Source organism: Parasteatoda tepidariorum, chromosome 1 (genome assembly GCF_043381705.1).
Source record: "Parasteatoda tepidariorum isolate YZ-2023 chromosome 1, CAS_Ptep_4.0, whole genome shotgun sequence".
Taxonomy (NCBI): domain Eukaryota; kingdom Metazoa; phylum Arthropoda; class Arachnida; order Araneae; family Theridiidae; genus Parasteatoda; species Parasteatoda tepidariorum.
Window position 1 is genome coordinate 74,242,689 of NC_092204.1, and position 21,687 is coordinate 74,264,375.

The window sequence follows — 21,687 nt, forward strand, 5'->3', positions numbered from 1 at the left end:
GAGAGAGAGAGAGAGAGAGAGAGAGAGAGAGAGAGAGAGAGAGAGAGAGAGAGAGAGAGAGAGAGAGAGAGAGAGAGAGAGAGAGAGAGAGAGAGAGAGAGAGAGAGAGAGAGAGAGAGAGAGAGAGAGAGAGAGAGAGAGAGAGAGAGAGAGAGAGAGAGAGAGAGAGAGAGAGAGAGAGAGAGAGTATATAGGGGGGACGGGATGGACGGGACTTCCAAACATTTCTACTATTCGGCAAATTTTGTCTGGTCATTCTCCAGTTTCAGAAAATTTCATTCTCTCCAAATAAAATTAGTCAATATTATATCCTTATTTACTTTTTTTAAATAGCGGTGAAAAAAATATGCAGACGTAACATTGAAGATATACATTTCACCATTCACCATTCTTCCTCAACATATCTACTTCTCTTCTTGTCATTGAAAAGCAAATTTTTCAATTACGCGCCAGATTTTTCTACTTAATTCAAAAGAGCCAGTTTCATTAGAAATTAAGAGATAATATGTCAATAAGCTCACCTTTTCAAACTCATTTGCTTTTATTTTAATGAATTTTTTTTTTACAGTGAACATGTTAATGCAGTTAGGTTAATAGCATTGATGAATGTTGCACGAAGTTGAAAAAAAATCTATTTAAAAACATACTGCAGATTATTGGATTATCTCAACTTTCAAATACCTAAAAAAATTTGCTACTAAAAGAATAGATAAGTTAAATTTTACCTGACGAAGTATTACTATTATTATTATTTTTTTTTGGTTATCTTTCTATATTAAAAAAAATATAGTTGCTGCCAGCATCACTAGCATTTAAAAAAATTCTCGTCGAACATGCTTCTCTCTGTCATGATACAAAAGCTATTAGATACAACAATATGGGACTTCCATACTTCTAGATTCATATATCCAAACGTAAGTAAACATTCTGGTCCCAAAATATTGTTATTGATGCTGTTATTTTGCAACAAACTTGACTTAATTTTTCTTCGTTGCGTAATTTAGTTAAGTGAAACCTATTGGCACGTGATTAATATATATATGTAACATAAAAAGCTTTTATTAATCTTTTTATGTTAGTTTCTTTGCTATAAAACAACTCCTACTTTATTACTAATTAATTATTCAAATCGAAATACTTTCTCACACTTTTAAAAGCTACATCCTGTTTCTAAATCTATTTTTGGCCCAACTATGCATAAATTTAAATAAAGATCTTTTTTCCCTTTTAAGCCGTGGGAATCACTCGAGCAAGCTCATTAACCAATAGTAATATCTTAATATAATATCTTATATAAGATTTCCCTAAATAGAGACATTTTCGGATTTTTGCAAGATTTTCCCTACCAGAAAGACTGATCCTGAATGGAGTTAACATCACTTTTCGCTGGTCTTACATAAGAACATGATCTAAATAAAATACATCTGATTTCATTAAAATCCTGTGTCTGTTTCCCTGCTCGGTCCGACTGCATCATTTTACATATATATTTTGAATTTTTTTTACGGTTATGTACTTTAATGTCTATAAGTACGTAACTCGTCACACTTTGCTTAAATTTCGAGTAAGATTTAAAATAATTAAATAGTTATTGTTGACGGCTTTTAGAATTAAAACTAAACGCATTAAATTTATAAATTTTTGCTGCCTTATACTCTAATAACAAAAGATTAGAAGAGAGAAAAAACTATTAACATTTTTTTAAATTAGTTTTGGAGTAATTTAATTTTACAAGTTTTGGTGTTTTCATATAATTCTGCACGTTTAACAAAAATTGCAATTTTTTTTTATATCGTTTAGACAATACGATTCACATATTTTCCTTTCATTTAAAATAAATAATTCGGGATTATTTTAAGGAAGGGTGCTCGATTTCCAGCATATTCGATTTCTATTCGATATTCGTCGAGATTTACCGATCACCAAATAATTTGTGTAGTGAAAAGTTGCCGTCTTCATCTTAGCTGTGAACTAATTCAGCTCTTCATTTTATATATATATTCATTAATTGTTTTATTTATTAACTAGAATAATTAAGAATAAAATCGTTACATTATTAATATTCTGTTGTAAAAATATTAGCTACAATATAATTTAATTTTCTTTTCTTGAAGCAAAGGAATTACATCTTACTTTAAGATTACTGCTTTTTACTTCATTTATTCGAATTTGATAATTAAATGTATTTCAAGAGATTTTTCAATAAATATATGTTCACTATGTGGCCACGTTTACTGAATTAAATCTCACAGTGTTCGTTTTTCGAATATTTAGTGAGAGAAATTGTTATAAGTTCTATTGACAACATATAACAATTTGATTTTGGTTATATTGAATCTATTTTACTAATGCTTCTTTAGAGTAGATTTAGTATTATATGTTTAAGGATAATAGCAGAAACTTATTTATGATTTGGTCAAATTACGAATTTCATACTGCAAAATGGGTATTTCCCCCTTCCAAAGAAATAAGCTCCCGGCGCCCTTAAGAGTATACTGAGCTTTATGCTGAATTTGGTAAAAAACTAGATTGAATTTGAAATAAAACTAGATTCAATTTGAAACAAAATTATGGTAATCAACTTGATTGATTGTCCAGAGTGTTTTCTAATTACTTGTTTTAATATATACTCATGTCCAAAATTTGAGGAACTAACTCATTTTTATGGATAGTCCAAAAATAGAAAAAAGAATCAAATGAAAATTTGAAATAAAATGTATCTAAGTATGACAGAAACGAGGTTGACAAAAAAATTAATGACAAAAACTCAATTTTATAAGTTAAAGGGCACTTTAGAAAGACGGTACAAAAATGGTGTAGCAAAATGGTTTTTGTGGAGGGTTAAATTTCGGGTATGAACTCTTCTGATGAGAAAATAAATTTCCCACCGTTCTTTGATGCTGTTCATAAGGTTGACAAATGTCTTGGGAATAATCTTAAGTCTTGAAACAAAATTACACTCCTTCATTATGGCAGATTTTTGGAAGGGGGTGATGAGTTGTATGTTTTCTTAGAAAATTTCTGCCCTGCTCGATGGGATTCAGGTCTGGCTATCTGGCAGCCCTTCAATTCTCTATACATCTTCGACTTCAAAGTATTTATCGTCTTTATCATCCCAGCCCTGGGTAGTTTGTTATTGTTATTGTTGTTAATTTGCGTCGCACTAGAGCTGCACAATGGGCTATTGGCGACGGTCTGGGAAACATCCCGGAGGATGATCCGAAGACATGCCATCACAATTTTGATCCTCTGCGGAGGGGATGGCACCCCCGCTTCGGTAGCCCGACGACCTGCGCGCGAAGTCGAGCACTTTACGGTAGCACAGTTTAACGAGGACCAATACCGCACACCCTCGGTCCCTACGCAGACTGATCCAAGTGGTCACCCACCCGCACACTGACCGTAGCCAGTGATGCTTGACTTCGGTGATCTGCTGGGTACCGTGTCTTAACGATCAGTCCACTGCGGGACCAGCCCTGGGTAGACGCGTGTGAAAAGTGCCTCTGAACAATCTTAGGAAGTATTCTCTCTACGTGTGATCTCACGTAGATGCGATTTAAGCATACGCTGGCAGTTTGTCTAACATTCTCACGCGCATCTAACGTTATCGCATGCAGTTTGAAAGGTCCCTTGTACGTGAGAGAGAGAAAGTGAGAGAGAGAGAAAGTGAGAGAGAGAAAGTGAGAGTGAGAAAGTGAGAGCGAGAAAGTGAGAGAGAGCGAGAAAGTGAGAGAGAGAGAGAAAGTGAGAGAGAGAAAGGGAAAGAGAGTGAGAGAAAGAGAGTGAGAGGGAGAGAGAGAGAGGGAGAGAGAGAGGGAGAGAGAGAGAGAGAGGGAGAGAGAGAGTAAAAGAATTGCAGAGACTACCTTTAAAATGGGAAGAAATAATAAATAATAAAATAAGCTGAATTTTCTCATTGACTGAAAGTTCTGCCTTCCTATCTCCCCCTCCTTTACTAACCACTGATAATAAAAGCGTTATTGCTTCTCTTTAGTAAAGAAATTAAAATTTTCCAAATTTTTAACTGCATAGTTTCAAGTTTTTCCGTATCAAAAAAATATGTTTCCCTCTTATTATTTAATGGGAGAGTAGTGAGCAGCTGAAATATTTCCGTACAATTTTACCCAAAGGCTCAACGCTTGGAGGGTTAAATTAAAGAATATAGAAAAGGAGAACAGTCCATCTTTCCGAACACATTATTAACGTGGGTAACTGGAAATATTTTAATAAAAATACAGCACTGTTTATAAATAGTGCATATGTGAATCATGTGTAGTGCGATTGAGATGATTCGTTTGTTAAAAAGCGAATACAGATATCACGTGGCTTGCAATCGGTAACCAAACTCTCTATTCTCATAATACAGATTGACATGAACTGAAATGAATACACCTTGTTTTGTAACAAAATGGAATGGGAGTGAGTAAAGAATCGAAACTTTCATTAATATTTGTTTCTTTGCTTGTTTGAAATTAAAATGCAGTGACTTTAATTACTTCAAGGTAATAATCCTGTAACATTTTCATACGCGTTATTTATAACGTAATCGTTTATCTGTTTTCTTTCTTCTAAAGCTTCTAGAGTTTTTGTGTAATAATAATCTCTTGACAGCTTTAAATTTTTTATCTATGTTATTTGACTATTGAAGTTTCATTAATTCAAATATTTAAAACTGATCATATATTACTTTTAATGTTTTCTTGTTTTTTTCGTGAATTTACAACGTGTAAAATTATTTGTGTGACCTGTCTTAATTGTTGAACGTGCTTTAAAAATTTTACGATTCATAAATATAAAGTTATAATTGTATTAGAATCTATTTTTTAGCAGATGTTTCTTACTGCATACCAGATGTTCCTAACTAATTATTATACAGGTTTTCTTCAGAGGTTAATAAGTTTTTAATGTTTTTTTTCTTTTTCTTCTGGTAATACGGAGATGTGGTACTATTTATGTTTATTGTTATTATAGTACGACTATTTATTCTAGAGATGTCTTTGATTTTCCAAAGTTCCTTAAGTATTGAATTTTAGTAATTTAAAATCTGTTCTGCAACCATTAAATCACACGAACCATTGTAAGTATGAGTTCGGGACAATTCTGCATAGTAGGTTGCAAAAGTATCAAAATTATTTCCAACTATGCTGTGAGATACGCTAGAAAGCTCCCAATGTTCCTATTACGTGTGTTATTACATCCTCACTGGGGATATTTCCATATCATGATCTGTTGCTTAAACTAAAATTGCCAAGGTGCCAAATAGGTTTTTAACTCTTAAATTAAGAAAAGAAAATTTAGATGTTTGCCTCGGGGATGATTACGAGTTATACCTTTCAAGTTGGTAATTTTCTGTGATGTTTTTTTTTAAGTTTCTCACGGGCCACTGACCAGAAGTTTCAGAGACTTAGCAATTTTTCTACCGCTGATCATGATAAGGAAATCTCCCCTCCTCACTCACCTCTTGAGTTTGAACTTGATTAATGTATAATATATTTGCTATTGCTCAAACAAGGCAAGCTCCGTCACCAATAATTGATATGACAATGTGTGGCTCCATAGCACCGTTTATATTTAAAATTGCTACACTGATTTTAGGAAAGATCAAAAATAAATCTAAACAAATAATTAATATATAACCATTTACCACTACTTAAAATATTACTTTAGGCAACTTAAAAAAATTAATCTAAGTAAATAGTTTATGTATATCTGATTTTTTAGCGCTACTTAAATTATTACTGAAGACAGCCTAACAAAATGAATAACTGTAGTGTTACCAATTGATGAAGAACTACCCCAGTTTATGGTACCTCATAAGAATATATATAGATTACTAAATTATAAGTGTAATAAATGCTTCATTATTTTCTAAGCAGTTCAAACAAGATTAGTTAATATACTCTGAACTGCCTATTGTCTCTTCATTGTGTTATTGTTCTTAGCTTAAAATGTGGCCAGAAAAAAGTTAAAGTGTTAGCTATTTTCATAGCTATCACACTAACTTTAAGTTGTGTTGAGAATTTTAAATAAGTTTCTCCAACAACGGATTAGGTGAGATTGAGGGGTAAAATTGCATATAAATTTGATGAATACAAAAATATTGCTCCCAAAAACTGAAGTTTGCTTGTTAATGGGAAGCCATGCTGATGTAAACTTAACTTTGTGCCCAATATTGGAATTATCAGTAAACAAGATTTTCTGATTTTTTCATTAGATACGGATTCTTGTCTAATCAAAACTTAGTGTAAGTAAGCTTAACTGTGACTGTTTTTCTATATATTCTTTAGCGGCTATGTTTAAGACTCATTTTGCGACAATGGTGTGTTAGCCAAGTTAAAAATGTTTCAGCCATATGACTTGAATTTTTCATAGTATGCTTCTTTTTGATAACTTTTATTTTTTATACTTTTTGATTCAACAGGAGACATATCCTAACCAAACTCTTTGCATCCTCTCTATAATTTTGAAATAGTTGACACAATATTGTGTTCTGCAAGCAATGTAATTTAGTGTAGTATGATATTAAATTATATTTTAATAATTATAGTATGCAATATCTAATTAAGTTCTTGATTTAATTTTGTGTTTTGTTTTTGTATTTTGTATATTTCATATCTTTCTGTATTTGTATTTTTCTTTTCTTTTGATCTGTGTACGGCTTTAGGATAATGTCTATATCGCCTGCTGCTTTGGAGATAATAAAAAAAAAAGTATGCAGTATTTGTTAATGTGTTGGTATAATTTAAATCATTAGGTGTTAATGATAATATCTCCCTCATTAGCCTTCATGCAGTCACATGAATACAACAGCCACAGCAAGGTTAGAAAGCAATCCAAAAGTAAAATTGAACTAGGGTGACCCGGGGTAATTCACAATCACTCTATTTCTAGGGTAAATAATGATCACCTAAGTTTTATTTTAAAAATAAATTTTTTTTTTAAATTTGAGACATGGACAAGAATGCATGTACACTTTACTAAAGTATAACTACATTTACTTAATAATAATTTTTTGTTTAATCTAACCAAATAAGTATCTTTTAAACTGCTTTCTGTATTTTCCATTTCAAAGATGAGTTTCAAAATGTGCACATTTCTGCAAAGATCCCCCTCCTTCTCTTAATAATAAATATTTTGAGTTACTTTCTTTTTCTTTGATATAAAAATAGTGTAAGCTTTTGTTTAATTGTTTCACATCTACTGTAAACATTATAATTGATTATAGGAAACTATATCAAATGTTGCCCCCTACAGATGGGGTAATTATTGATCACTGGGGTAATTCCTGATCATTGTCATTTCTTCTTATAAATAGTATATAAAATAGCTAATAAATAGCTAATTGTCTTTTCTTAAATAACAGTTCATATTTATTAAGTGGAACAACTATAAAATATATTTTAACTGTCATCACAAAATTTGTTTTTAACTGTATACAAGACTGTATTCTGATTTGCACCATTTCTGGTTTGTCTTACCTTGCTTCTATCTTAATTTTATGTGTGTACATTGTTAGAATAATTTTTAAGTTTATAAATTAGCCTAGTATAAATATGGTGAGAAATTATAAGCCTAAAAAGGATACTAAGCTTCTAGAAAACAAAATTAGTGAATTTCTTTTAATGATTGAAAATGAAAATTTCAGTGTGAGAGCTGCTGCCAGAGCTGTTGACATACCTTACTTAACTTTACACTTTCCCTTAATGAAGTTAAAAAATGCAGCAAAAGTAACTCATGTGGGAACTCTCTTATATTTCAGAAGAACATGAGAATGAGTTGACTGATTGCCTAAAATGTATGGCACGATGCAAAGATTTTTGAAAATTTAAAGTGTTAATCGTTCTTCTTGCTTCTAAATAAATTGTTTTATTAGCTGCTTAAACATATCTTTTTGGTTTATTTGTTTGATCTTGATGTCTTATTTGTTAATTACCATTATATAATTATTTTTAACAGCCCCTTAACAATAAAAACTGTTGATCAGTAATTACCCCAGAAGTGATCAGGAATTACCCCAGAAATGATCAAGACCAGAGGTAATTCCTGATCACAAAAAATTTAAAATCTTTTAAATTCTAATTAGATTTTCAAACAATAGAAGGTGTCATAGGACTCATCTCATTTAGCCTCAAACTTCCAGGAAATATTAAAATTCTATTTCGAATAGTTTTTTTCACAAAATAGATGTTTGTGTTTTTTGATCAGGAATTACCCCAGGTCACCCTAAAGAATAAATTATATGACCTGGTTTTTTAGTGAGTTCAACTGAAGTTGGTATCCATTTTCTTAATCATTTGATCAAATTAAAAAAATGAATCTAGAATATAGATGAGCAATTTAAAGCAGCTCATTTTTATGTTGATTCAGCAATGACTAGAGGTAACTTTCTTAGTTAGCCACATAACTAAACGAGCCTTAAGTGTAAATTAAAATTTATTTTTGACTCTCGAAATAATACTGAAAGTTATAAAAACTTTTATAAGTATATCCAGACGTTTACTGAGATCAATCAGCAGATTTAAATGTTTTGTTAGTGATTTTATCAAATAAAAAAAGAGGGCCTAGAACATATGCAATTTTAAGCTAGTTCATGATCATGTTTTATTTTAGGTCAGCACTGAATTGAAATTGAGGGTACATTTTCACTTCATAACACTAAGTAACATAATATTTTCACTAGGTAACATGACTTAGGTAACAATAATATTTGTCTGCTAAGCATGAATTTGAAATGCATTTGAATTTATACTTAAAATTCGAGGAAATACTGAAAGTCACAAAAATTTTATAAACTGCGAAATATTACTTTAATTTTGAGTTGTATTAATCAAGCAAGAGTATGTCAATATTTTAAGTCCTTTCTGTGAATAAATAAATAAAAATGTTACTCATGTTAAATCGAAGTTTTAAAAGTAAATAGAGAAATTAAAATATAAATGTGATAATTAATTTAGTTTCTATTTAATGTAGTAATTAGTTTATTATGTTTTTTAAGTTTAACTTAGTATTCTTTTTGTTCCTTAGTATAGATTTGCTAGTATATAAAACTAGCTGTTTTATAAAAACATATGTCCTAAGAATGAATGTTATTTTAAAAATCAGTTTGGCAATATACTGTAAATTTTAAGAGTTATTACTAAAATGTTTCTCAGTAATAAAACTAAAAAGTAATTTTTCTTTCTTTCAAATGGTAAATGTTTTTTTTTCTTCTTGTGATTCATTGCCTAATTAAAAACTATAGTTTTGTAAAAGAAGTAAGAACTTATTCATCTGATATCAATCTCATTTCGTACATTTTAGATCGAACTCTAAACATTATTGCAGATTAAATCATAGATCTAAATAAATTTGGTTTTGTCCCATTTTTTAATTTTAGCAAAATTTTAAGTATCTTACATCTGCACCATTTGTTATTATCAGGGATATTGTTGTAATGTGCTATAGCATGTTAACTGCTTGAAAACTGAAAAGTAAGCTATGACATATCTGTAACAAGACATCATTCTGTTTGACTCATAAATTATATCTCTATTATGATCTGCTAAAAATGTTTTTTTTCTTTATAATTTGGGTTCAAGTTTTGCTTTAACATTTTCCCCCTTTAATTGAACTGTGAGAAAGACTTTTCCCTGGACCTATTTAATAGACCAATTGTAATTAATCAGGGTTCCCTTATTCCCTAAGACGAAACATATTACATATTTATTTTGCATGATTTTCCCCAACTTTTATTGCGGACCACTTTGATTTTGTGTCAATTGGATGATTGCTCTCTTTCTCTCTAATAATAATTAAATCAATATTGTGCCCTCTTCCCCTGCCTAAGACCTGTTTTTATCCTTACTCTCGATGATTCTGAAAATTCAATAAACTCTTGACTGAAATTTAATGTTTCATATTAACTCTCACAATTGTATATTTTTGACATGAGCAGCACGATCAAGTATTTTACATTTCTTTTTTTGTTGATATGATTACCCACTTGCAGCTTTTTCAATTTTCTTCTTATGGAAGGGAAGTAACAGGAATCTTCTTGTGATATGTTTGTTATAGCTTGTTTTTTAGTGGTTTATAATTATATACTTCTGTTCTATGTTCAATAATTTTGAATTGTACATTTACATGCATTTGTGATATACTTTTTTAAAATTTTTTATAAATATTATGTTTATAAAATTTAACTAATCGTTCATTAAAATTTTTAAAGCATTTAAAAAAGATTCCAATTCAAGTAAAAAAAAAAAAGGTCCATTTTAAATCATATTAATCCAATTTTTTAAATTTTATTTTGTTTTAAAAAAAAGTCTGAAAATTCCTGAAATCTATTTCATGTGCATTATTTCATCCCGATTTCACGAGAATGTAAATAATAACACTTTGGCATCAGACAAAATCATCCTACTCTTATATAAGTAATTTTTTATATTTTTTTAATTAATTTAAATTTATTATTTTTAACATTTAAGATCTAATTTTTCATTTCCTTTTTTAAATGTTTAATCCATTTAAAATTTTAAAAATCGCAATTCATATAACTTTTTTTAGATTTCTTTCTATCTTATTTTAAGATAGCATTTTTTTTCTAATTCATAAAAAAACTTTTTTTAATACCTGTTTTTATTTTTACTTTTTAGGTTTATATTTTCTGAAAAGCTAAAATGGCAGCCAAGTTGAGGAATCCTATGATGCTGCTTTTATTTTACAGCATTTTGATGGTGACTTTACCAATTATGTCCTTTTTTCTGACTCAATATTCGGTTGAAAGATTTCTGGATGTTGCTAACTCTCGCAGTTATATTTATGCTACAACTGTCAGTGTTGTTGTTGTGCATATTATATTAGGATTTTTTGTGTACACTGCATTCAAAGAAGAGAAAGTGGTTCCTCTAGCTGAAAAGGAAGATTAAACTTCTATTTTTTTCTTTTTTAACTTCTACACTAAGTTTAGAATGTACTTCTGCTATAAGGTGGTTGTGCTTAATGTTATATAAGTTCAAAGTTATTGTATAATCCAGGAATATTATTTTATTTGTATTTTCAATTTTTTTTCTCTAAATACTTAGTTTTAATTTCTGGGACCATGGTTTGCTTACTTGACTTGATGCATGATAGGTAGAAACTAAATATATTATTAAAAAATTAGCTTTACCTCTGTGTGTTATTTATCTTTTATGCATGCTAGTAGATGTAGGTAATCTACTTTCAATGTGCTAATATTTTATTCTATGAATTACGACTTACAACAAAGCAGTAAAAAAATGTGAAAGTCAGTAAATGTAAAAACTAATTTTAAAATTATCTTATAAGAACTGATGTACTTTTCAATACAACTTCTCAATAAATGTGACAACAAAATAAGATTACTATCTTAAATTTCTCAGTCTGTAAGCAAAACATGTCTCATTTACGCTCTGTCATTTTTTTCCCTTCATGTGTTTTAATGATGAAATTAAAAAATATAGTCATTACTAGCTGTGGAAGTGGAATATTTTTACAAAATTTTGTTTAGCTATTCAAATATTTTGTGATATATTATTCTCAAAGTTTTTATTTATAGGACTTTTCTTTCATCTCGTACCTTGTATAAAAAATACAAATTTTGATGAAACAATTGTTTTAAGCTGCTGTGATGTGACGTGTTAAGTTGAATATGTGAGGAATAAAATGTTGTTAGGAAAAACATATTTTTCATAAGCATTGTCTTTATCAGTAAATAGATTGTTTAACAATCTATCTTATTTTTATTAACTTTTATCAACCTCTTTGCAAAATTCTAAATTTATAATTTAAATGAAGATACATCTTGATTCTACCGTCATACGTTGGTACTTTAGCTAAGATATAGTTATTTTTACATTGTTTCTACTAAGTATATAATAAATTTTTGGGTTTCTTTAATAACATATCTATGCTATAATTTTTCTGCCTGATAAAGAAAATCGAAATTATTAGTTTTAAAACTTAATTTCATACAAATTTATTTTTTACATTTTCAAGTTAACAAACACAAAAAGAATTTTTTTTTTTGTAATTTTTTTTATTAAAATCAACTTGGTTTTTAGTTATATTGTTTTATTTATTATTTATAAGTGTTTTTCATTTATTTATTTCAAGGTTTATTTATCTAAATTTATGTTGTTAAACAAATTTGTTTTGTTATTTTTCGATTCAACCTTTGCAGAATTATTCAATATCTTACCATTTCTCCTGCCTAATAAGCAGCAATCTACTTATTAAAATTTTTCTTCTTTTAAACATAAAATAGTTACGTCAAATATTGTTTTGTATATCTCATAGTCGAAATCTTCAAAATTTTACAATTTTTATTAAGTACTAACTGTAGAAATAGTAAAGCATTGTAAAAATGAATTTTTTTAATGTATGAGGGATATGTTTTAAAAGAGATTTGGTTTGTGTCATGCACAAAAGAAATGTTGATTGTGTTAGTTAGCAAGATTTAATAAAAGTCACCTAATTTTTAAATTTGTCTTACTTTTTAAAATTTTATTTAAATTTTACGGATTTAAAAAAATAAATGAAATAAAAAATAATAATAAGAAGTTGGCGAAGGTCTACATATTTTGACGACTTTTCGCTTGTTCCCAGCGAACTGAATATGATCAAAATGTTGAAACCAGTAATTTACATTCTCTTGAAAAATGTTAATATTCATCAAGTTTAAATTTTTTGTATTAGTTAGTTTATGCTATCTTCAAAAATAAAAAGAATTGAATGTGTGCCTTGAATATTTTTATGTAAATAATTATTTCAGTTTATCTTATTGTGAAATGTGTTTTCATAGCTAGTGAATTTTATTTTTGTGATTGTCACAATTTGTGTGTTTCTGCAATTTCCAGAGCCTTGCAGTATAATATCTCACATATAAGTACAAATGAATAGAGATCCCTGTCCAAATATCCCACTTAAACTTTTCAAAACTTCATTTCCTTTTGTTTGGAAACAATTTTGAAAACTTAAAAGATTTTATTTGGGTATAATTGTTTTCATGTTGTCTATTTTGTCCCTTTTTGTGATTGTATTTTACTAAAATGTCTTGCACTTGATGAACCTTTTGTTAGTCATTTTAGTGTCTGTTAATGTTTAACTCAATCTAATGTATATATTACTGTTATAATTCTTTCTATTTTTGAAGGCAGGTAAACGTTAATACTTTAATCTGTTAAGCTGATAATTTTGACTCTAACATAATAATTACGTACTAATTAAAAAAAGATTGTTAGTTTTTTACATATTTGATTGTTTTGGGTATATATTTACAGTTAAATGATATTAAAATTATGACAAATTATTGTCAATTCTTAGGTATTTTGATGTAAATAATCTCAATAACTCTGTCTTTTGCTTTTAAATAACTTTCGTAGAAATTTTTTAGGCCATTTAAAGTTTCAGTAGTTAGTGATTTGGAGATCACTTGAAATCTTTAATTTCTGTTAGAAGTTAATTTGCATAATTTTTATTTTGAATTAAAGGCATATACTATTACATGGAATTTTTGTCTTATTTCATTTTCCAAAATGTAAGTATTTATAAATTGTTTTATAAGTGTATCAAGTAATACATTTGTTGAGTTGTATTTTGAAATTTTAATTTTTTTTTTCTGTTTGTGTATTTTTAAAAAAAAAGTTCAATAAATAAGGCATGTTTTTAAAGTACTTTATTAAAAAGAAGTTGAAAGTTGTTCATAATATTAACTTCAGAAAAAGAATACTTCAACTCATCGGTGTATTCTTTTTTCAATGGAACTTTCAAAAAATCACATGGAAGATGCAATATATATTATATTAATTTAGATCATTATGTACATTTTATCTCTTTTTTTGTTACAAGGAATACATTTCAATCTTTGTACATGCTTGTTTCATTTTTGACTAGAAGTCTTATTCTTCTCTCTTTTTTTTCAATAAACTTTTTTTTTTAACTTGATTTTGTTCTTATTTAAAATTAATACACCTAAAATCTTCATTTTGTGGCAAATGGTTAAAATTATAATCATGTTGAAAACTAGTCAGATAAAAAGACATCATGGAAAATCAGAAAATATTTTTATAGATCAAACACATCCAAATTTTTAGAAACTTTTTTTTCCAATTAAAAACAGCTGCATAATTTTTTTATTCAAAGTGCAAGTATTTTCTTTTCAACTTAATTAAATGCTTAGTTTTTTTAAAAAATTTAAAGTAAGGAATAAGATTTTTTTATATAGGACTTAATTAGTATTAGCTTAATTTTCTAGGCAATTATTTACTAAGTTAAAATAGTAATTTATTTGATGTCCTATTTAAATTGAGACTTGAAACTTCTGTTTATAATGCAGTGATAGCAGTGTAAATTTTTTAAAAAAATTATTAAATTGATATAATTTATCTACTTTCAAATTATATGTTATTATTTTTTAATGTTTATTTTAGTAGTTTAAAACTATTCTCTACATCTTCAAGAACTTTCATAATTAATTAAAACAATCACGCTTTCACTACTTTCTTTGTTTAAACATTATGTTAAAGTTCTCAGGAAAACACTACAGCTAAAGTTATCACATATTTCCTGACACATGCACATAATAGCTGAAATTTTTCCAGTTATTCATCTCAACAGGGACATAAATTGATTTTTAAATAATTTTTTGCTTGTTGGTGATTAGAATTTTAATTTAATGATTATGTTACTTGTCCATTGAATTAATATAATATACTCTAAATTTGAATCATACATATTTTCCTTGACATATGTGTAAAACATTTGTATTTTTTTTAAACACAAAATTTTTGTCATTTCATTAATTTACTCTTAAATCTGTGAGTTCACGTAAAAGCTTTTGTTACTAATATAAAGCTCTTTAAGTATGAACCACTTTAAATGTAAAGCACAGTAGTTCTAATTTAAATCGATAAGTTTTCTATATTATATTTTTACAGAATTTTTTTGGTAGACTTATGTTTATTATGAAATATTCAAGTAAAGCTTTTCTCTTCGACTGTCGGGCTTCATTCTCTTAAGTTCCTAGATCAGTCATAATCCAGTGAATATCTGAGAAAATGTCACAAGTCTTTTGTTCTATGTCTTCAAATTCTTGTTCTGCATCTCTGGTTGAGTTCTGAGATAGAGAAAGAGGACACGGTAACATTTCAGGCATCACAGAATGGTGGGTTATAAGTGCGTTGAGACTAGAAAATTCCTTCGTAAAACCCTGCAAAAAGCAAAAGGATGTATTGATTTACGTAATTTATTCTACAATTTTTGAAATATTTACTTTATACTGGGTGTCTCAAAAATGACAAATTTGGAAAATCAATTGCAGGAAATGTAAGGTTACAGTGTTCTGCTTGCTTAAGCAGCCAGTTTTAATTTTACTGAATTTCTGAAATAAGTTTAAGGACTTGTTAGCAGGTGGCGCTTCAGAATGTGAATCACTGTAACACAATATTTTACTGCATGCGAACATGAATCACTTGAAGGTATACATTGGTTTTGTCTTCAAACTGTGTCAGATTGTTGTTTCAAATGATGACTATTTGGAAAAAGAAGTTTGATAGCTTTCCCTAGAAAGCAGTCATCTGTTGACAAACTTAGTAACAAATTTTGAAATTTTGTGTTAATATGAATTATCTGATTTCTTAGCACAATAGTATTCAGCACCAGTATACTTTTATTAATTTACAGTTGGCTTGCACATGCATGCAAAAAATGCACTCAATTCAGATTTTTGAGGTATAATTTAGTGTTGCAGGTTCTTGTTTTAATTTGTGATGAGATTTTTTAAAAAACTTTTTTTAATTTCTGACGTTTTTTCTTAACTATTTATAGTAAATTATGCAGAATTCAGAAAAATAAATAATGGTTATCATCTATTAAAGCTGTGAAAAGTTCTGAATTAGGCAATTTTCTTTTAAAATTTTTTTTCAAGAGTTAAACAAAAGAAAAATTAATGAAGTAACAAAATAAAAAAGTAATGAAGTGACAAAAATAAGTTAATGTTAAAATTTAATTTGAAAGTAAACATAGTCAAAATTTAAGACATTTTATGATAGTCAATCAGTTTTATGCATTTGTTTAGTTCAACTACCTGTGACTTTAGAAGTTAAAAATTTTGATTTGTTTTTGTAAAAATATAATGAATTACAAAATATTTTTGCAAAACAGATTTAAATGTTTAGAAAAATCAAGTTTATATTAGTAACGTGTTCTAGTTTATTGATAGATGAATTTTTGTAAAGTAAAATAATTTTCTTATTACATTGTATACATGCACACTTTATTTTCTCCCCAGGATTTGGGTTGATAATTCAAATTGTATGAAAACTATTTATTGATTTCATAGTTATTTATAAGATATACTTTTATGTGCGCAAGTTGAATTACTTTTCTTTCCTGTCTACTTTAGTCTTTAACTTTTAGTCTTTAACCCTGGTAGCAGAATATTCATAAATTTAAATTTGTCTGCAACCCTAACACTTTCAGATAAAAACTGCTATGAAAAATAAAATTAGGCTTAATCTAACGAGTGTTTAGTAAAACTAGCACCCATAAATAGATAAAAATTATAAAAAAATGTTAAAAATTTAATATTTTTCATTCACTTTAAATTGAATGGAATGATGGAATAGAATAATTGAGATTTAAAAGATGAAGTTCCTATACAGTTATAAAGTTCCTATAAAAGTTACTAGAATTTTGGACACAAAATGAAAAGTTACTAGAATTATAACTAAGGAAAGAATTATAATTAAGGACTTGATTTTTAAATTTGCTACCTTTCAAAGTTCCATTAAATAAAGAGCATTAACTTATATAACTACTGATTGGCAAACAATTTTGGTTAAGGAACTGAAACAAACATGAATTTAGGAAATTCGAAATTAAAAATGATTTTTCTATTTCACAGAAATTTTTAAGCTTTTTCACTTAAAAAAATAAAATGGAGATGTTATTACTGGAGAGTTTTTGCTACCGGGATTACTACTATAAATTATTATTTACCTTTTTTGGTTATATATTTACGCTTATTTATTATTTTCCAAAACTAATCAAGCAAGGAAATAACAAAAGTAAAAAATTGGTATTAAAAATTGTTTAATGTTTTTTTTATAAATATATTTTAAATGTAAAAGGTTTCGACATAAGAACTATTCAGCGAAGTAGTTTTGTTTCTTACTTTTATTTTGTATCCTTTATTAGTACGAAGGATGAGATAGTGTGCAATTCCATCTGGATTTTTTCCAGGTGGGACCCTTAGAGAAAGGGCGTAGCAATCTGGTTTTGTGGTACTTTCGCGGACTATAAAAGAACCTTCTGGTTTTTCAGCCAGAACTTCAAGTGCTATTTCCCTAAAATGATATAAGTAATTTAGCACAACATACAAAACTGATATTATTATTAAAATACTGTAGCTGTATGAATCTTTTGAAATTCATAGTTAAATCACTTCTTAAATTTGACTGTGTAATTGAATAATTAAAAAGAAAAAGGATTTTAATGAAAACTAATATGTCCTCTCTGACAGATCATAATATCTGAACTCAATGCATTTTAATATAACATGTAGTTATTAAAACATGTATATTTTTAAAACTGTTTTTAATAGAAAATTTTGTTTAATTTTAAATGTAATATCAAAAACTAATTTCAAATAAATGGCATATAAGTTATAACAGAGTAAATAGAATTTAATATTGTTTTAGAAATTACTTAAGATATCCCACATATTACTTGAAAGTTATAAATTTTATCCTGAACATCATAAAATTTCATTATGAATATTTGTTAACCTCTAAGTGTGGTATTAGACTGGAAATTTGCTTTTTTTAGGCAGTTTAACCTACTGATAAATCTTTTTGATTGTAGATTTGATTTCCTGATGTACACATATATGTTACTAATATTTTTAAATGAGTACAACTATTTATTTCGTATCATATTGAATTTATTCTGGTTCATAAACTGCAAAATTTAAATTTTAAATTTGCCACTGTAACTAATTAATATATTTTTTTTTACAAATAAGTAGTATAGAAAACAAAACAAAAAAACTTAAATAGAAAATTTAAAAAATTATGCAACATAAGAACTTAACGCTTTTTCGCCCATTCGAATTTAACTAAAGCATGATTTTTATTAAATTTATTTTAATTATAGATTATTGAAATTGTTTGTGAAGTTTTCTGATGCGAACATGCTGAAAACTTTTTCATAAATAAAAATTACACATCCTTTGATATTTTTTAATAAATTTTTCTAATTGTTTACTAATTAGAAAATTTAGCAAAAAACAAACAAACTATATTTTAATAGAAAATTTCTAATACTAAAGAACATTAAAACTCACTATCTTTTCTTTTCTGATCATATAATATTTAATTTTAAAAATTTAAGTGAAGCATGATTTTTGTTTTAATTATAGATTATTAATATAGTATTTGAAATATTCTGATGTGAATCTTTAGAAGTAAATTAATCTTTTGAAGTAATAATAATAATAAGCAAAATTACTCAACTTTTAGTATATTTTAATGAATATTTTGCTTGGCTGCATCATCCTTGCGATAATTTGTGGGCACTGTAGAGTATATATATATATTTAAAAGATGAAGTTCNATGGAAATGTCATCATTAATGAAAGTCAGAAAAATATAAGTACAATTTGCAAATTCTAGCACAAGGCAATATAATTTAAGAAAAAAAAGATGTAATAATTCCTTGCAGATGCCAGAATTTTTTTTACAAGAAGCTAGGAAAACTGCAGGTTCAAAGACTATATTGCAATTTCATTTTTATCTCAAGGCCACAAGCTATAAATTGAAATCAACTAACACCTTAACCATGGAATTTATAATAGGTAGAAAAATATGAAATATAAAAGTTCCAGGCAAATGCTAGAAAGAAATTATGAAAGCAAAGAGAACTTCAGATCAACAGATCATACTACAATTTCTTCATCTGTAGATAATACCAGCTGTAAATTAAAATCAATAAATAATTGAAGCAAAAATTTAAGAAAAGCAAAAAATATTAAATATAAAAATTCCAGGCAAATAATCAAAAAACCACATAGAATTTATTCTTCACCTTCAAAGACCACAAGCTATAAAATTAAAATCAATAAGTACTTCAAACATGAAATTTATGAATGGCAATAATATATGCATGTATATATATATATATTAAAGTTCCTTTAAGTACCCTTTTTTTTTCCAAACTTAAATTCAAATTATTATAATTGTAGATACTTAACCTAGGTATTCCAGCTTGAAACCATGCAATATTGCGCAGGTCTTCTTTTTCTTTAATTATATCTTCTTCAGATCTAAAATAAGAAAATTAAATAAACTCTACTGTTATATTTGAAATGCTATTAAAACATTAAGTGTTATTCCTTATAATTTTATAACCTTTGATTAATAAGTTGTAATAAATCTAAAAGAGTAGCGATTTACTAGTATTTCAGAGAAAAATTTGTAAAAAAATGTTATTAAATAAAAGAAACATAAATTTCCTTTTTAATACTTAAAACCTCATAAAAAAAAAAAAAAGTAATTTCATATCAAAAAACCCTTTGTATAGCATAATTAAAGGTTGAAAAAAGTATTTTGTTTTTCTTTGTTCTTTTATATTTACTTATCAGTAAAATCAATTCGTATTTATAAAAACAATGCATTAAGGATAACTTGGAATGTAATGTACTTTCCTTAGATGCCAAATCTCAGTAATGATTTTTGTTTAAATTTATTATGGTTTCTGCAAATTTAATTAAAATATGGAATTAAAAGACACTAAGAATTCAACTGGCATGTTATAATATCTTGATTATTTAAAACCAATTTTCATTTTAACTTGGACTTTTTATACTTCATATTAGATACGTTTAAAAAAAAATATTTGACATTCTATGAATTAACTAGTTTATTTACTACAAAAAAAATTATTTTCAGTACAAAAAGTGTGATATAATGCATCTAACATTTTTTCATAAATTAATTTTGAAAAAAAAAATTTGTTTTTAATTTATTTTAATCTATAAATTAAGAATATAAATTTTAAAAATTATTTTGAAATTACTTACTCGTATAAATAATTTACGATGGGGCATGCACCTGTTAATATTTAAAACATAGTCAGTAGATGGCAGCACCAAGCTCCCTTTCAAAATTGATCTCTGGATTAAGCTTTTATTTTTAGGATTTATGACTAAGAGAAATCATTTCAATACTCTCTATTTTTTTAAATTTATAAACTATATTATATTAACATTTTAAAATAATTATGGAAATGAAGAGTCACAAATCTTTGTGTTACTCTTCTGTTTTTATAAACTCTAATTGGATCAGTTGATTTCGTGAAAAATCTTAACTGGAATTAATTATGTCTTTTTTTCTAGAATCTTGAAAATTGAATTTTAAATGAAAGCAAATAATATATCTTTTAAAAACAATTTTATAAGTAATATCATTTTTATAATTTCTATTCAACAGCATACACAACGGGGGTATAGCTCAGTGGTAGAGCATTCGACTGCAGATCGAGAGGTCCCCGGTTCAAACCCGGGTGCCCCCTAAGTTATTTTTTATACTGGGAAATAAGGTAAATAATTACTTCTGGTACGGTGTTAATTACCTTTGGAATTGAGTAAGAGAAAAGGTAATTAATAAATAGCAATAAATTATTTGGCTAGTTTTTTTAAAAAATTTAATTTGCTGTTAATAAGTGAGGATTCCAGGGGGTCCTTTTTATAAATATATTTTTTCCTGGAGCTCTATTTATAAGCGAAAATATATTTTGATATGTTATTAATTATATAAAATAGTTTAATAGCTACTGAAATCTGTTAGATTATCAGAATTATGTTTGTACAAAAATCTAAAATCTAAAAAAAGTCGCTTGAAAATTTTTTTTTCTCCATTCATATTAAAAAATTTATCAATAATGAATTTGTTAATTTGTACCGAAATTCCAATATAATAACTGAATAACTGTTTCTCTTAGATCTAAGTAACTGCAAATTAGAAAAATTATTGTGTGGAAGTAAGCCGTGTTTGGAAGATTTTACTTTGACGCAGAAAAAGACACCGGCGTTACATGCTGTATTTCATAATCATAAATTATTCAGAAGCTAAATATAAAATTTTTCACTTATTCTGACCTAATTTAATACAAAATAATAAAAAAGTATGAAATGTTTGTTTGATAAAAATTCTGCATCAAAGAAATCATCAATTGCATGTGAAAAATCAGTGAGTAAAATAAGATAATATTTTTATCGACGATTAACAATTTGTGTGGTGTAATCAACATACTAGGTGGTTAAAGTACCAAAGTTAGTGACCTGGCGAACCTGTGAACTTCTTTGTATCTTCAATATATTCTCTGTAATCTTCTTGCCGCCAATACCCCATTGTGCAGCTCTAGTGCAGCGTAAATAAATAATAATGACAAAAAAATACCTGTAATCTTCCTGAAGTATAACTAACTGAACTGAATTTCAAGTGAATGAAATGTATATATAGGGTAAACCAACCAGTGAAGGAACATTTCATATATATTGATTAAAAATAAGAATTTGAAAGTTTTTCTTTAGATTGATTGGTCACAATAGCTTACTGCCAAACAATAGGAAGTCATCTAGCAATGTTTTGGATTACCTGGTCACATAGACTTCTAATCCAGAGCTAAAAA

The 21,687-nt window shown here is 27.3% G+C and overlaps 1 protein-coding gene, 1 long non-coding RNA gene and 1 other non-coding gene across 5 annotated transcripts in view; 2 read left to right on the forward strand and 1 right to left on the reverse strand.

Annotated features, from left to right (window-relative positions):
- Window positions 1-3,855: 3,855 nt before the first annotated feature.
- LOC107449169 (uncharacterized) lies at window positions 3,856-13,939 on the forward strand. The gene is made up of 2 exons (XR_002376543.3): window positions 3,856-4,502; window positions 10,635-13,939. It is a non-coding gene; the product is annotated as an uncharacterized lncRNA (long non-coding RNA).
- LOC107449163 (EGFR adapter protein) overlaps window positions 13,630-21,687 on the reverse strand; it is a 198,626-nt gene continuing 190,568 nt past the window's right edge. For all 3 annotated transcript variants that reach the window (XM_043039495.2, XM_043039494.2, XM_071182391.1), the window contains 3 exons: window positions 19,250-19,321; window positions 17,174-17,345; window positions 13,630-15,208 (listed from right to left, as the gene is read on the reverse strand). In XM_043039495.2, coding sequence (XP_042895429.1) covers window positions 15,014-15,208; window positions 17,174-17,345; window positions 19,250-19,321 — 439 coding nt within the window. In that variant the 3' untranslated portion in view covers window positions 13,630-15,013. The remainder of the gene's footprint in view (window positions 15,209-17,173; window positions 17,346-19,249; window positions 19,322-21,687) is intronic.
- TRNAC-GCA (transfer RNA cysteine (anticodon GCA)) lies at window positions 20,497-20,568 on the forward strand. The gene has a single exon. It is a non-coding gene; the product is annotated as a tRNA-Cys (tRNA).